Raw genomic sequence first — 16,559 nt, 5'->3', positions numbered from 1 at the left:
GTTGTTGTAGGCTGTGTCCTGATCAGCTGGCTGGGCATCCAAGGGTCACATTCCCTTGAAGTGCTTGAAGTGAATCTTTTCTATGAACCTTCCAAGGAGCTAAAAAGTCTCAAGGGTCAGCATGGCCCTGATACTGAGGTTTATCCACAGGGAGACAATGGGATGCTGGACTGCTACATATACAGAGGGTGAGTGGGGGCTGCACCTGACTCAGGTTACACAGCACAAATATCCACATGACAGTAGTCCTGCCTTGCCCTTTCTTGGTACTTTTGGAACATGCTTAGTGTACAGGATGTGTGTCAAAACAAACTCCTTTGTGTGTGTGTGTGTGTGTGTGTGTTTCTATTTTTAATTTGGTATTATATTTATTTACACTTCAATTGTTATCCTCTTTTCCAGTTTGCGATTGGAAACACCCTATCCCATTTCCTCCTGCCTGCTTCAGTGAGGGTGATCCCTCAATCATATACCCACTCCAACCATATGGCCCTAGCATTCCCCTACACTGAACTGAGCCTTCACATGACCAAGGTCCTTACTTCCCACTGATGTCAGATAAGGACATCTCCTGATACATATGCAGCTGGGGAGCCATGGGTACCTGCATGTGTATTCTAGGTATATACCCAAAATATCCTCCAACATATAACAAGGACACATGTTCCATTATGTTTATAGCAGCCTTATTTATAATAGCCAGAATCTGGAAAGAACCCAGATGTCCTTCAACAGAGAAAAAGGATACAGCAAATATGATACATTTGCACTATGGAATATTAATCAGCTGTTAAAGCAATGACTTTATGAAATTCTTAGGCAAATGGATGGAACTAGAGTATATCATCCTGAGTGACGCATCCTAGGCACAAAAGAACACACATGGTATATACTCACTGATAAGTAGATATTAGGCCAAAAGCTTGGAATACCCAAGATATAATTCATAGATCACATGAAGCTTAAAAAGAAAGAAGACCAAAATGTATATACATAAGTCCTTTTTAGAACTGGAAACAAAATACTCTGCCCTGGGAGGGAATCCAGGTACAATGAGTGGATCAGATCCTGAAGGAAAGGCCATCCAGAGACTGTCCTACCTGAGGATCCATCCCATATGTAGCCACCAACCCTAGTCACTATACCTGATGTCAAGATGTGCTTGCCTGATATAGCTGTCCTCTGAGAAAATCTGCCAGAGCCTCACAAATACAGATGAGGATGCTTGTAGATAACCAATGGACTGAGCACGAAGACGTCAATGCAGAAGTTAGAGAAAGGAATGAAGGAGCTGAAGGGGTTTGCACCCAATAGGAAGAACAACAATATCAACAAACCAGACAGTCTAGAGGTCTCAGGGCCTAAACAACCAACCAAAACAAACTCTTATTTGCTGATCAATACACTCTTGAGCCTCAGTTTCGCCGCCTGCCTCTTCTCTGCTGCGGGATGACGTGAAGGTCACATTTAGGGACACACACATCTTCAGTCACTAGAAAATGCAGGAAGCCAACCTCTTCTGATTTCCTTTTCTGCCCAGCACATTGTGGATGAATGCTGCTCATTCCTGGGACTGACAAGATTTTATCGCTAGAGAGTTCATGGCTGTTAAACATGTCCTGCCTGCCCATCCCTGTGGGCTCGGGTGCTTTTAACACTGTGATGTCAGGGTGCATATCAATCTAATGATGGAGGATGACAATTGGCAGGACCTGACACTCAGATGCTGAACACTTAGTTTGAACTTTAAGGAAGAGGATGAACCTTAGCAACTGTATCCCTGCTCCTTCCTCAGCTGTCCAGGGGATCAGGGAAGGAGTGAAAGTGACCTGACTGACTAAGGGCAGAGAGGAGTCTGTGTGTCAGGTGTCCTGTTCTTCCTGCTCCTCCTACCAGCAGCCCTAGGCAGTTAACCTGAGTCCCAGCAGCTTCAGTTATTTCTCTGGGAAACATGTGGGTTTTCTATGACAGGCCTACATATGTCTTTTCTTTTATGTTCTGCTTGTAGCAACTCAAATTGCTCAAGTTCAAGGCCAAGTGTCCCTTGTTCAAGCCAAACCTGTGCAAGAGTATAAGAACAGAACACCCTGACACGCATCAGCAGATTTGTGCATTTTCAATTTATTGGAGATATATAAAAATAAATGTATAAATATATGTATGTAAGTATAAATATGTTCAAAATGAAAATTTGTTGAAAAAGTATGTATTTACACACACAAATACATTTGTGTGTATGTATAATACATTCAAATACACATATTTACACAAGTTTATGTGTGTGCATTTGCAAATATATATGCATACCTACAACACATACATATACATATAATATATATGTGTACACACACACATGCACACACATGAGATTGAACTCAGAGCCTGACATATACTCAGAAAACACCCTACTATTGAGTCATCCTTGATCAGGTATATAATGTGTCTTTGTGTGTTTATGAATGTGTATGTGTGCTTCCATATGCCCTGCCTTTGTTTTCTGTTTTGTTTTGACACAGCACCTCACTAGGTTGCCCTACTGACCTTAAACTCACTCTCAGACATTTTCTCCTTGCCCCAAAAGGAGGAGGGGATGAGACAAATCTAATCCTCACAGTGAAAGGGCAAAGCCAGGGAACTGGCAAGGAGGGACTGCAGCTGGCCAAGTCCTCCCCAGGAGGCCTGAGAGTGAATCAGAGGAGCTATGCTCCCCACTCCCAAGGCTCTGGTGGAGCCTGGTCTTTTGTCCCCATATCATGCTATGTTCCCATATCCCAATAACACATACACAAACTTCATATCCAGCACCTGGGTCTTTCCTCTGCTTCACAGTCCCTTCACATCCTTAAGCGCAGAGAGCCTCCTGCAGGGCTCATACATATTTCCTGTCTGGGCCCTTTATCCAGTGTCTACTTTCAAGCTATGTTAATCACTGCTCAACAGACTACCTGCCCATTAATTAGTCACCCTCCTTCCCACATAGCTCTTGATTATCATTAGAACACCCTTTATATTCATGAATCCCTGTGTACTGGGTATTGTATGTCTATGTGTCACATCACACGGACCCTATTATGTGCGGCTATTTCATTGTAAGCAGGTTGGCAGGCTCACACACTGGTCGGCATCTCTCTCGTTTGTCTAATGTAGTAATAGTGTGTGGCCTGAACAAACTCTGCTCGTCCATTCACCTGTCTGTGGACACTTGAGTCACAGCCCTTTGCCAACTATGAAGAAACATGGGGGATGCTGGCTTCACTGCCTTGCTGTCCCTGCTTCCTGATGCTCTGAATACCTGTCTACAGTGCAATTGCTGCATCAACCTCTCCAAAGATGCTTCACCATTCTCCTCCACTTCTACTGTGGTACACCAAAGCTTTGGATTCTAGCCCTGCAACTACACATCACTTGGAAGGACAAGTTCAGGACATATGCCTGCATTTTGAATCAGTTCCTATGATGTAGCTGTGGGAGTTGCGGTATTGTGAGGGTGAAAGTGGCAGCCAGGATGCTGGTGGTTATTATAACCCTTTCTCCCTAACCCATACTGCACATGACAGACATTCTCTGATCATTGATGTATAGATAGGTGACATTGGCAATGACCTGTCAGGTAGTTGGGGTAAAGCCTAAAGGTGACTATATGTCAGGGTTTCATTAGTCCTGGTGGGTCATGAGACTGAAGCAATTAAAGCAAGGAATATGGTATGCTTGACACCCCACCCCTCAGCTTTTTCCCTTTGTTAAATTTTAAGAAATGGATGATCAGTGTGTAGAAACCACTGAGCGATGCAGGAAGTTCCCAGGCATTGAACCTCACTGAACAGCACTCTTTGCAGCCACCTATCTTTCCCCTCCACAGTCTGTCACCTCTATTGCACACTGGGTCTCTCCACTTCTTCACCAGGACAATATTTGATTGTCATTATGCATGCAAAACGTTAGCCCCCAAGGAATGAGGAGAAGTAAACCCTGATATCTGGATTCCAGACTTTGTTAAGAGATAGACTAAGACTTTGGCTACAATTTTCAGACCCATTGCATGGGCATCATGAGATTTATTCAACCATGGGCTCCTTAGATACCTCATTAGAGGCCCAAATGGATGCAGGGATATAGGTGAATCAAGTTAATCTCATGGAGTGCATGTGGTGTCCAGCTCAGGGCCTTGACTGACAGTTAGGCACATTGTCATTGTGGTGGCACTTGTATGCTTACAATAGATTTCTCCCTTCTTCTCTCATCCCATGGTCCTAAGTGTGGTCCTTCAGTGCTTACTGGGTCGTAATACTGTGTGTGCAATTCTCTGCTGACCACAGGTCCATCTGTCACTGTGAGCTCTCAGGAGCCTTGAGGATCAGCTTTCTCAACCTGGAGAGACACCTTTCCCTCTGCCTGCCAGACTATGGCTATGTTTCCAGGCTCACAGGATTCTCCATGGACACCCAGCACTTCACACAAATGCACTTTGCCCTCTTCTCCTCCTCTATCTAGTTATCTGGCTTACCCCTTGAGCTGAATCACCCACTATTCTCTCCAGATGTGTCCTGATGTTTCCTAAGACTTGCCTCAATGACAATTCTCACCACCATTTCTCTACACTGTAGCCTCTCATGGTTACGTGTTCTAGACAGGAGCAGTGATTGACTCTTGCAAAGGTCCCCATGTCTTTGAGTCACAGGAAGTTATCACAGGATCAGATTCTTTGTGCTGTGAGTGATGGTGATGCCCTTTTCCTAAACTGACCTCACAGATTCTTAGAAATGCCTCCAATGCTCTTTGCTCCACACAAAATACCCTTCTGGTCTTCTGATCTCCATTTCTTCCTCCTCTGACCTCAGGACAGAATTCCTCTCCTCATTCCATGTCTTTTTCTGTGTTCTCTGTGAAGTATCTGAAGTTTTGTTTTTTCCTCCATCGGCCTATGACCACTGGGACATCTCATGATCAGACTTATGGTTTGGAGAAGTTTGTCTCTGTAGGTAGCATCAGGAAACTTGGACTATCATAAATTCTAGCTGTGTGTCATAGGGGAATGACTAAGCTCTGGGCCACAGTTACCTCTTCCATGATACCAATGATAGCATGTACCACAGAGGATCATCACAGGAATCACAGAATATGAGTGACAATCTCTACTGCCCTGTTGTTACCAGAAGCTACCCTCTGCCAACAGGACTTGAATGAATTCTGCCACACTCAGCACAGTCACATGTTTATTGATCCTTTGCTAGTGCCCTTTCCTTTTGGGTGATGAAGTTGCAGGTGTACATCTGTCCTGTGCAGTTGGTCAGCTGGGAACACAGGGAGAGGCTACCACTCTTCCCTGAGTAGGGGATCTAGGAAGGGAGGAGCTAGTCAGACCCACATGCCCCATACAGCTGCGAGAGAGGGCTCCAACTGTGCAAGATGTGGGCCAAGACTGTAGAATCTGCAAGGGACAGTGGACAGCAATGCCCTGAGGACAAGAAAGGGTGAGGCAGAACAGGGCACCAAGTGGTCCCAGATGTTGCAACTAGTCACAGGGCAGCAGCTTTCCTGTTTGGTCCACATGGTTTTGACTGTTAGCTTGTATAGTCAGAGGAATGTTGCAGAAGCTGAAGGCAAGCATAACTGGACCCTAAATTGAGACTGAGCCTACAGGCCAGCTTCCAGGCATTTGGATAGAGGCGGATACAAGGGAGAGAGCAGGGAGATGTAAAAAACAACAGATTCCAGGTCCAGGAAACTGAGCTAGTGCAGCCAAGAGGACAGGGAGTGTGATATTGAGCAGGCACAGGCTTCTCTGCATGAGGGAACCACATACTTAGTGTTACTCTCAAGTCCAGTCATGCCAGAGCCAAGCAGAGCATGGAAGTCAAAATGAACACAGAGACCTACATACAGACTCAGTTCCCCTCTCTTGGGAAGAAGACCCCACACTCAACCCCCATTTGGGAAGTTCTAGTCTTCCTTGGGATTTGTAACTTTAGCCATAAAGAGGGCAATATGAGTATTTGTGTCAGAAATAATCATCAGGAATGGCCTGTTGAAATACATTGTCACATAGTAGAATTTTGCACACAGTGGGATTATTTTGAATCCAGTAGCAGCAGCTGCTTCTGTGCCTGTCTCAGTCACATCCAGCACAGCCTTGTGGACTACCTGTGGGGAGAGAGAAACATTGCTCACTGGAGACCAGGGAGGGTAGGAGGGTAGTCTGGAGAAGATGGGGGTGCTTGCCTCATCTGCTGGTGGGTTTCCTCATTTCTACCATGAGTTCTAACCCTAGATTTCCCAAGTCTCTGCTCAGGGTCAGAAACAGTGTTGCCCTCCAGTCACTACAACAGGAGGAAACAAGTAGGCAATGACAAGCATTTCCCCACAGGCAGCCTCCCAACAGCCCCACGGGGAATGGCCAGGGAGCTGCAGACAGTGCAGGATTCAGCATCCTCCTGCTCCAACCTTCTTGGGATATACATCAGCAATGCAGAGGACGCGGCTGCACATTCCCAGACTGCCATGGCCTGAGGGAACACATGTGAACTCACAGCTCTGACTTGGCCCTGGATAGAACATTAGGCACTGCCATGCTGTATACCTAGGAGTATACAGTGAGAGTCTAAGGCATCTTCTTTCCTATTCCTAGGGCTTTCAGCACAACTGTCATAGATCCCTTGCTATTATCTTTATTGATGCTATTCTATGTCCTAGAGAAGTATTGTCCCAATATTGCAATGAAGAAGCTGAGGCTGGATGTGCCTTGCCACTGTAGTGGATTGTGGGTGGCACCTGCAGTGCAGCACAGGTTGGCATCCATGCTGATCTCACACCAAGCATAGGTACTTCCAAACCATGGGCTCCTTGGTGAGTTTCAGTCCAAGGGGTAAAGTAGGGACTTGCTGCATGAACTCAGCAGGATATCAAGGGTATGGTTAAGATCTCCTCACCATGATGGAAACAGAAATGTTACTGTTCTCACACATAGACCATCCCCACATGCCCACATGATTTTTGACATCCACATTTAAGACACAAGGCAAAGCACCTTGTGTTTCTTGTCTTACCTGAGAGACACTCAGGTCCTTGGACCCTGTAATCCTACTCAGATCAGCTTGCTGGGAGAAGACTTCCCTAATGCCCAGCTCTGGAAGGATATCCCCCAGCCTCATGTCAGTGGAGATGGAGAATTTGGGCATGCGCAACTCATCTATCCTCCTGAGAATAGAAAATAGCAATGTAAGAGTCCTAGGACTCCACGTACCTGCAAATTCATCATGTCCCTGGGGTTTCCCTCCACAGACAGTCCAGTCCCTGGGTTGAAGGTCTCTTCCACCCATGCCTAGACCACATGACTTTGCTCTTCCTAGGGCATTAACTATCCATCAGTGACTGAGAGTTTGAACAGTAGACAGGCAACCTGACTTGGTCCTAGCTGTTCCTTGACTAAGAATGATTTCCTCCTAGATCCACAAATGTGCTTCTATCCTGTCATGCTGACCCTCAGACATCACCTAATGAGCGTTCTATTTAACACAGTACACTGCATCGGGCTCCAGAGTTTCTAATCCTCTGACACTCCCCCTCTTGCCTCACCACTTCTTCCCTGTAAGTAATCAAGTAATGATTCATTGTATTTGCATCCTCATACTTTCCCTTCCTCAATTACAACAAAGCCCAGAAGGATAAAAATTTTGGGGCTTTAATCTCTGTTAGAGTCTGAGAATCTAATCTAAGGTTGGCACATAGTTGGTCTTCAAGTCACCATTTCATCAATGTGGAATGAATGAGTGATTAGAGGATGAGATGACTTCACTGGGCACAACTGATTCTCAGAGCTCCTCTCCTGTCAATCATAATTCCCTGTCTTACAAATCTTGACTCACTCAAGACTACATGTAATTTTCAGACTGTTAGAGAGGGAGGAAACCTCAGCTCCTTGTTTCATCTGGTCTCATATTGTCACATACAGAAACCACAATGACATCAAACCTGAAACAACTGAGCCACCAGAGGGGAATTCAAGTCATTTCCACCTGTCCCCTGCTGACATGTTAACCATTACACTGGGTATAAGGGAGACTCTGAGGTACAGGGACACTGCAGTACAAGTGCAGTACAGAGATTAATGACATTTCTGGGTCTTAAGGACATGTACCTGGGCCTCAGAGAGTCCTTCCACCTCCTCAGGGTCTCTGGTTGCAAGCTGGCTTCAACCTGCTGCATTCTGCCCTGGTCAGGGAGGATAAACAGGGCGCTGGCATTTCCTGTATACTTCAGCTCCACCACAGAGCAGGAGAGCTCCTCATCCCGGAAGTAGGGTGTGGTCAGTTCCTCAATTTTCATCATGGGCACCTTCACAGACTTCTTCTCATCCAAGTAGAACTCAGACTGAAATGTGTCACGGGGGTCAAAGGGCATCTTCCATTTGCCTAAATGTGAAGCAAATCAAAAGACTGTCACAGCACCACAGAGACCACACCTGCAACCCGGATAATAGTGCACCTTTAACAGCACAATTTCCCCTTTTTGTTTTCATAATCAGGACTGGAAAAACTTTGGGAGATACAGAACTATGTTGAGAAGTGATCCACAGGTTTGGTTTGAAAGGACAACCTCTAAATCTCAGCCTGGTGAGGAAGAGATGAGAGTGCAAATGGTGAAGCTGGAGTCTGGAGAGAGTTTGCGATCCTGTTGTCCTCAGGGGGAAGAATGTCTAGAAGGCATTGGAAAACAGGAAGAGACTGAGTCCTCCCTCACTGAGATCTGTTGATGATGCTCCTCGGTATTAACACTTTAATGGAAGGCAGAACTGAGAGCCAAGAGTGAGCTTAGGGTGAAGCTACTGGTACTGCATTCAGACTTGGATTACCAGGAATACATTGACAGTAGGTTAAATAAGACATGGGTAACTACTAATTACTACCAAGATTTTTAGAGAGGTAAGTTGTATGTGTAATAAATCAGGCGCATCTATCTCCTAGGTGTAAAACAGCTCCTTTACAATGGCCAGTATAAAGGATGCCAGTTATCCTCTCCATCCACTCGCCAGGCAGTGACCACTCTCACCTTTAAAGTAAATGTAATTCACAAGCACCATAGATGTCTTCTTTTCTAGGACTGAGATCAGTTCCTTGATCTTCCCCTGGGTCTGTTTCCTCACATAGTCATTGATGAGCTTTTTGGCCTCATGAGGCTGCTGGAAGTCAGCTATGAAGGCCTCAGCCTGGTACAGAGCCCTTGCCTTCTCCTGGAATTCTGACAGGATCTGCAGGTGTTTTTTAATAAACAGGGCACTGCCTGTGCTGATCTGTACCTGGTCCCCTGGCAGACTGAGCCTCTGTAGGAGGTGCTCATAGCCCTGGTGGATCTCTGCCTCAGGGGTCTCTGTGAGATTGAACTTGAGACCTTCTAGAATTTCCTTCAGGGTGTTGTTCTTTGCTCCCAGGGACAGGAGGGCTAAGGCAGTGGAGATGCTGAATGAGGAGAAGACAATATTTTTATCTGGATTCTTCAAAACCAGCTCCTTGTAGAGGCTGAAGGCAAAGTCAGTGTTGCAGGAGGACAATGTTAAACTGTCCACTTGTATCTTGTTGTCTTGGCCTTTCTGGACTGCAGTGTCCCTTCCCAACTTGCCATCTGGGCAGCCAAGGTCAGCAGGGGAGATTCCAGCCATTACCTTTTTCTCCTGTGTGAAAGAAAAGATCCTTTAATCTGTTATAGCCAGGTCTGGCCATCTCCCAGTTCTCCCATCTGGCCTGTACTGTATCCCTGCTGTGCTGTACTTGTTGCCTTTGTGACCATCGTGGGAGATGCTCTGGCTTCTCTAATGCCAGTAACATGTGGCCTGTTTCCTTGGCCAATGGAGAAACTGCTGTTGCTGTAGCCATTTTCCTAATAGAGAATCATTATCCAGAGAAATAAAGAGACTTGCCAGGGTCACAGTCAAAAGAAGAAAAGAATGTGGTGTTGAGCACAAGACTATGTTATCTAAGTATCTCTCCTTTTTTTTTAGATCTGTATAAGGACTCACTAGGAGACAGGAACCATCTTCCTTAGCAGCTGAGCGCCAACACATCATCACCACCCTTTAGTTTGGACTCAGGGAAGGAATCTTGGGCCAGACTGGTAGAACAGGACCCATATCAACTTCCAGCTGACTTAGATATCTCATGGCACTGTGCTAAATTCAGAGAATGTTTCTGGGAGTGAGGGAGTCAATTGAGAGGAAGCACTGTAGACATCTGGCTCAGTGCCAGACCCTTGGACCTCTGAGAACAGGGACTACTTAAAAGGACCAGTGGTGGAAGGTTTTTTTCACTCATACCAAGGTACAACATGGTGGTTTGTACCTCAGGTCTGAATAGATATTTTGTGGGAAGAAAACTAAGTGGAGTCTGAATCTCTCATACCTGGACCATATTTTATACTGGCAGTGTGTTTGTTTGCGTGGTGTTGCCCCAACCAGCAAGCAGAGGGGTAGACATCTCTGGGCAAGCTGTAGAGTGGCCCCAATTACATAATTAGCCATAGTACCTTTCTTATCATCAATATGGGAGTGGACATGGAGACTGTCCAAAGTGGCATCTTCTCCATACACACCTGGTGGGAGCCACACAGTCCCTAACACGGTACATCTGATAGCTTGTGATCTTCCTAAACACAGGCGCTCCCCTCAGCCTCTGTCTACACTGTAGGTGGGATCAGAAGAAATGAGGCAGGAGGATGCGACAAGGAGGGAATAGGATGACGAAGCCAAAGGGAAGATGGAGAGAAAGGAGACTGGAAAAGTATAGTATTGTGTTGCGCAGGGGAGGCAGGTGTTAGAGCTTTGCCTCCAGTCCCCAGGGCAGTGACATTTCTCCGGAGGGGCCAGAGGCTTCTGCCACCTTCACCCTCTGTCAGACTGATGCAACAATTTCTTTGGAAAAGTATGGAATAATAGCATGGAATAATATTTTATTTCAAGATGATTTCCACAGGAAATAGGCCAGTCTGTTTGTGGAGCAGTAGAAATTCCTCAGAGGCTGAGAAATTGTCTTATCCTCCTGCCTAGGAGAGATTGTAACTCTTCTTCTCCCTCTGTGGGATTTACAAGGGCACTGGGGTCCCTGAACCTAAGGCTTCTTCAGTCTGATGTGAGCATGACAGTGATGCCACCTCTCCCAGAGGGACTCTGCAAAAGTCCTGCCCCCACCTGGTTCCTACATTAGCACCTGAACTTGCAACGTCTCAGTATGGACCTGTGGAGGGTCACAAGGAGTCAATTTCCAGGAGCACAGGCCATGGAACCTGCAACTTCCATAGCCATGAAGACCCAAATAAGAGGAAAGGTTTTCAGGCACTGCAGAAATGTCTCTGGATTCTAAACTAGTGCGCAGATATAACTCCTCACTGTACCCAAACCAAAACTCTGTGTCATAGGCAATACCAGAAGTCCTGGGAAGCCTCCTTCTTGTGTCCCCAGAGAAAGGTGTCAGGGCATTACCTGCAGAGCTGAAGGCAGATGCCAGCTTCTGTGATAGCCGACTCCAGGTGTTGAGGGTGGCTGCTTCTCGGTCTGTTGTTCTCCCCAGTGCATGCTGATGTCTATTTATCCCCACCTGCCTCCTCCCCTTCTTAGGAAATGCTGGTCCAGACAAGCTGTGCTCTGTGCTCAGACTGGAAATTGACACAATAGATGGTTTCCAGAAACAAGGACTTACAGGCTTTAGCTTGCAGAACCATTCCCTGCTGGGAAAACCCCTGTGTTCTACATAACACACCCACTGGATGTCCTGGTGTGGCTTCTGCTTCTCTATTTGTTAAAAGAATAGTGTGGAACAGAGATGGTGTAGTCAAGGCAAAAAGACAGGGCACAAACCCTGACCATGTGTCACCAGGAAGGTTGAAGTCAACATTGGCCCTGGACTTTCTAAGTCACTTCAAAGACAATACAACTCTATGTCCATGCTCTGAGGTTTCTATAGGGATGCTGACATATTCCTCAATGTTGACAGGCCTTTGTCTGCCTCTATATTACTCTCCTGTCCTTCAAGAATGTACATATTGAAACAGAGATTTGTTTCCACTCTGTGGCTCTCTGACTTCTGAAGTGAAGCTAGCTGTGTTTAACAGTAGAGGTAATCTGAAAGGAGTTTGTGTCTGCAGAGACTGACTGGCTGATGCTAATTTCATTTCTGTAGAGATTGGACCATTGCAGGCTCTACAGAGGCTCATTACCTTATCTTGTGTTAAGTTTGGCCTCTATGGAACACCCATGTATAGTCTGCCCGCGTGTCAGAACTGATGCCTGTGACAATAGGGTCTATTAACCTAACAGGCAATTAGCTGCAACCTAAGAGCTAAGCATGACAAGAGATGACATCTTGAGTCTAGAGAGAATCTTACCCTGTGTTGATGTGGCTGCCTCTCAGGTATCCACCCATGCCTTCAACTTGCTGTGAGTTGTAACTTTCTTTCTTTTATAATGCTGTAGTGTGTGTGTGTGTGTGTGTGTGTGTGTGTGTGTGTGTGTGTGTGTGTGTGTGTGTAACTGCTTCCCCTTTGGAATGTGGAATTGGTGTAACAGAAATCTGCTTTCTCTGGTCTTGTCACCAATAGTGGCTCTGGAATGAAGTTTATCTTATTCTTTGTAGCTTCCCTGAGAGCCATGGTTTATGTGTCAACAGTAGAGTGAGAGACTTAGCAATCAGGTATTAGATCCAAAGTTGCTGTCTTCAAAACTGAAGTGCAAGTTCTAACAAGAAGGATTTTGCATGGCTAAACAAAGTCTGATAGTAGTCTGTGAGTTCCAAATCAGAAAAACATGTGTGTCACATTCTTGTTGGCCAGAAAGTGCCCTAATATTCTCATGAATGTCAGCTCCCTCAGACAAGGGTCCTAGCACCCCTCCCATGAAGAAAACCTGAATCAGCTCAAAGCTTCCTGTTCTGTTATTACACAAAGTTTGTTTGCTTTTCTGGCATTTTGCTTCTGGGGATATGGAGCAAACTTTAGCATCTGGAGATAAGGAGACTGAAGTGAATTAGCAACACATAATTTCCAGTGAAGGGAGTGGCAAATCAACACACCCACAAGGCCATCAACCCCAAATTAGTCTTGCCTCCAAGATGTTCAGGCATAAAGATAGAGAAGAGAATGGGGATTGGCCAACCAATGACTGCCCCAACTTGATCCAATTCCATGGGAGAGAGCCAACCCTTGACACTATCAATGATACTCAGCTATGCTTGCAGACCAGAACCTGGCATAATTGTCTCCTTAGGAGCTTCATCTATCAGTGGTTAGAAACAGATGTAGACAAACATCAGACAGAGCTCTGGGTGTCTTGTGGAAAATGTGGCATAGAAGTAAGCTAGCCAGAAGGGATCAAGGATACAAGAAAACCTATAGAGCCAACTAACCTGTGCCCATGAGGGATCAGAAAGACTAAACCACAAACCAAAGAGCACGCAGGGGCTGGACTAGAACCATTACACATTTGTAGCAAATGTACAGCTTGGTCTTCTTCTAGATTCTCTAACAATGGGAGCAAGGGTGGGGTCTACCTCTGACTCTATTGCCTGCCATTGGATCCCCTTCTCCTACCTGGACTGTCTGGTTGGGCGTCTGTTAGAGAGGAAGGTCTTAGTCCTGCTGGGACTAGATGTCCTCTAGTGGTGTGGTACCCAAGAGGGTTTCGCCTTCTCTGAGGAGAAGGTGAGAAATCAGTGGGTGGATGAACTCATAAGAGTGGGAATGGGATGAAAGGAGGGAGTGAGAGCTGCAATCTGAATATAAAGTGATATAAAATACATTTTTCAAAACAGGATTATAAGTTTTAATTGTCATGTTATGACTGAAATAAAGACTAAGCTCTGGAGAAATCACACTTAAAATTTTTCAGAGACAGGATTCCACTCTGGATCTGGCCAAGAAAAGCCCTTAAAACTTTATATGCCTTTTAAGAGCATCTTTGTCAGTGACTGTCTCAGGTGGAATTTTCAACACCACAGTGCCTCACAGTGCATTCCTTCCTAGGCAGGCATTATGCCTCCTTGCCCTTTTTATTTCACCTCACAGAGACCATGATTAACATCTCAGTTGCCCCCAACCTTCCTGCCAAAGATCCCGCTGCTGCATCCTCACCAGCACCTCTTGAGGTCATCCCAGTTGTTGACTATCTTCTCTGAAAGATGCTAAGACCACACACTTCTCTCTGGCTAATGCTGAATCAAGCCAGAAATCTGAACCAGACCAGCCACATGATGTCCATTCTCTCCATGAACACAGCTTTGGTCGTTGCTGAACATGAGCTAACCTGACTGGGGGACATAGTAACATAATAGCTGAAGAAAGGACAAGCCTTTCCGCTGGTATGAACAGTGACTTTTGTCTTTACGTTGTTAGATTTATTCAGAATTGTAGGTCCAGACATGTCATGGTTTGAATGAAAATGGCCATAGTCTCATAGCAAGTGGCATCATTAGGGGGAGTGTCTTTCTTGACGTAAGTATTGTCTTGAAGTAGGCTGTGTGTCACTGTGGCACAGACTTTGAGGTTTCATATGATGAAGCTAGGCCTAATGTGGCTTTACTTCTGCTGCTCATGCATGCTGATGTAGAACTCTCAGTTCCTACTCTGGCACCATGTCTGTCTACACACAGCCATGTTTCCTGCTATGATGATAATGGCTCAACCTATGAACTTTAAGCCAGGACCAGTTAAGTATTTTTCTTTGTAAGAGTTTCCATGGCCATGGTGTTTCTCCATAGCAATAGAACATTGAATAAGACAAGATGCCTGAGCTTCAGACAGTTCATCCCATCCTGAGGGTTGTCACCTCAGTCTCACAGTGCAGGGAACTCAAAACTTTAAGTCAAGCCAGCGTACCACCACTAAGCTGGCTCCTCAGCCCTCTTGTTCCTTCTTAAACATTTAATGTATGCAATACTGTGTGGTTGTGAGAATATGTATGTGTACATCCATGTACCTATTATATATTGAGGTCAGAGATCAACCTCAGCTGTCATTCCTCATCACCTTGTTTGTGGGGGGGGGGGGTCTCTTCATAGACCTGAAGTCACTGAATTGGCTAGGAAGACTGGCCAGTGATTACCAGAGACCCAACTGTTTGAAACTCCTTAGAGTTGGGATCACAGGTTCCTGCTACTCCACTTGGGTTTTTTGACTTCCATTTTAGGAAATAAAATTCAAAACTAATATATGACGACCCAACATTTTATTCGCCTGCCATGTCCAGGGACCTCATTCTCTTCATAGTGGCCTTCGATGCACAGAGTTTGACCTGCTGAAACACCTCTTGTCCTCCCTAAAAGAGCCAGCAGACCCTGGACAGAACTATCCAAAACTGTAATTCACCCGAACCTTTGCATCAATCAGTGGGTTATCCCAGATGTGCTGTCACAGTGACCAGAGGCTAAGGAAAACACCCTGTAAATATTGTGTCTGCTTGGTCCAAAGCAACACCAATAGAAGACAAACAGAGGCAACCATCTGGATGGCACTTGAGCATCCTCTCCAAAGGTTCTGGAGTCAGACTATGATGATTTGAGGGGGCAGAAAGCACAGTGGGGATTTGCAGACTAGGCAGTTTATAGTGGTTGCCCCTTGGAGATTCACACATCTGTGTGGAGTTGCCCTTAGATAATTTGTCCTGGCCTTAGTTTGGAACAAATGCATCTGAGCACACTGCTGTCAACAGGCTGCAGACTTAGTACATGTTACATGAATTAGGCTGGGTATGAGGGATTTGTTGTATTCATCCTACTACAGCCTGCTTTGCAAATGACAACTTGGAAGCCTTCCTAGGAGTGATAATTATTGTCTGAGAGAGGATGCTGCAGCCATTTGGGGAGAGAATAGAAACTATGGAGGACTCATGAACTACACAATGGCTATCAGTGTCCTTTCCAGGAAGGTCAATCTCCATTACTGGTGGCAGCTGCTTCTGTGCACTCCTGGGTTGTGCCCAGCACATATCACCCAGAGGGAAAATGGTTCTTCATTGCCCGCATTCTGGATTAGGTTTCTAATGTGGCTGTAGGGGTGGGAGGAAGGATGAAAATGAAAATGATAGCCAGGTCCTTTGATAGTTATTATGGTCATTGTCTCCATTATACCTACCTATCCCATAGTGCTCTGTGGCAAATATTCTCTGAACATTGATGTGTAGACATGAGATCTTGACAATTACTTGTGTCAGATAATTTGGCCAAAGTCACAAGATCTCTATGTGTCAGATGAAGAGTAGATAAGGTAGGCTATGTGGCAGAAGCAAGCAAGGAAGGGCAAGGTGTATGGTGTTTTTGAGACCTGCATACCATGTTACCTCACAGCCCCTTCTTGTCAGGAGCCATAATAGGACAAGCTATTAGCGAGCAGATGATCTTCCTGAGATAGTCTGCTTCAGATTAATCTGCAACATATTTGGTCATAAAAGCAAGACCTAAGAAAATTTATTTTAGGATATATATATATATATATATATATATATATATCCTATATATCACTATGTGTCAGCCCACACATTCTGAGCAGATCTCTGCAGATCTATGAAGATATACTGCCTTGTAGTGATG

The 16,559-nt window shown here is 45.4% G+C and overlaps 1 protein-coding gene across 1 annotated transcript; it reads right to left on the bottom strand.

Annotated features, from left to right (window-relative positions):
- Window positions 1-5,940: 5,940 nt before the first annotated feature.
- On the bottom strand, window positions 5,941-15,238 carry LOC116905379 (serine protease inhibitor A3F-like). The gene is made up of 5 exons (XM_032908317.1): window positions 15,212-15,238; window positions 9,046-9,655; window positions 8,135-8,408; window positions 7,044-7,194; window positions 5,941-6,141 (listed from the first exon to the last, which is right to left on the bottom strand). Exons 1-5 carry the CDS (start codon window positions 15,236-15,238, stop codon window positions 5,941-5,943), a joined length of 1,263 nt encoding a protein of 420 aa, XP_032764208.1.
- Between the last annotated feature and the right edge of the window lie 1,321 nt (window positions 15,239-16,559).

The sequence above is a fragment of the Rattus rattus genome, chromosome 7, assembly GCF_011064425.1.
Source record: "Rattus rattus isolate New Zealand chromosome 7, Rrattus_CSIRO_v1, whole genome shotgun sequence".
In the NCBI taxonomy this organism is placed as follows: Eukaryota; Metazoa; Chordata; class Mammalia; order Rodentia; family Muridae; genus Rattus; species Rattus rattus.
The sequence above is the reverse complement of the archived record's forward strand: the minus strand, read 5'-3'. Positions and strand labels throughout refer to the sequence as shown.

Excerpts from the sequence above, each read along its gene's own strand:
- LOC116905379 (XM_032908317.1), bottom strand. The coding sequence starts at position 15,238 with ATGAAGAGAATGAGGTCCCTGGACATG. Across the intron at positions 9,656-15,211 it reads GAATGAGGTCCCTGGACATG|GTAATGGCTGGAATCTCCCC; the intron begins GCAGGCGAATAA and ends CAGGAGAAAAAG. Across the intron at positions 6,142-7,043 it reads AGGACCTGAGTGTCTCTCAG|GTAGTCCACAAGGCTGTGCT; the intron begins GTAAGACAAGAA and ends CTCTCCCCACAG.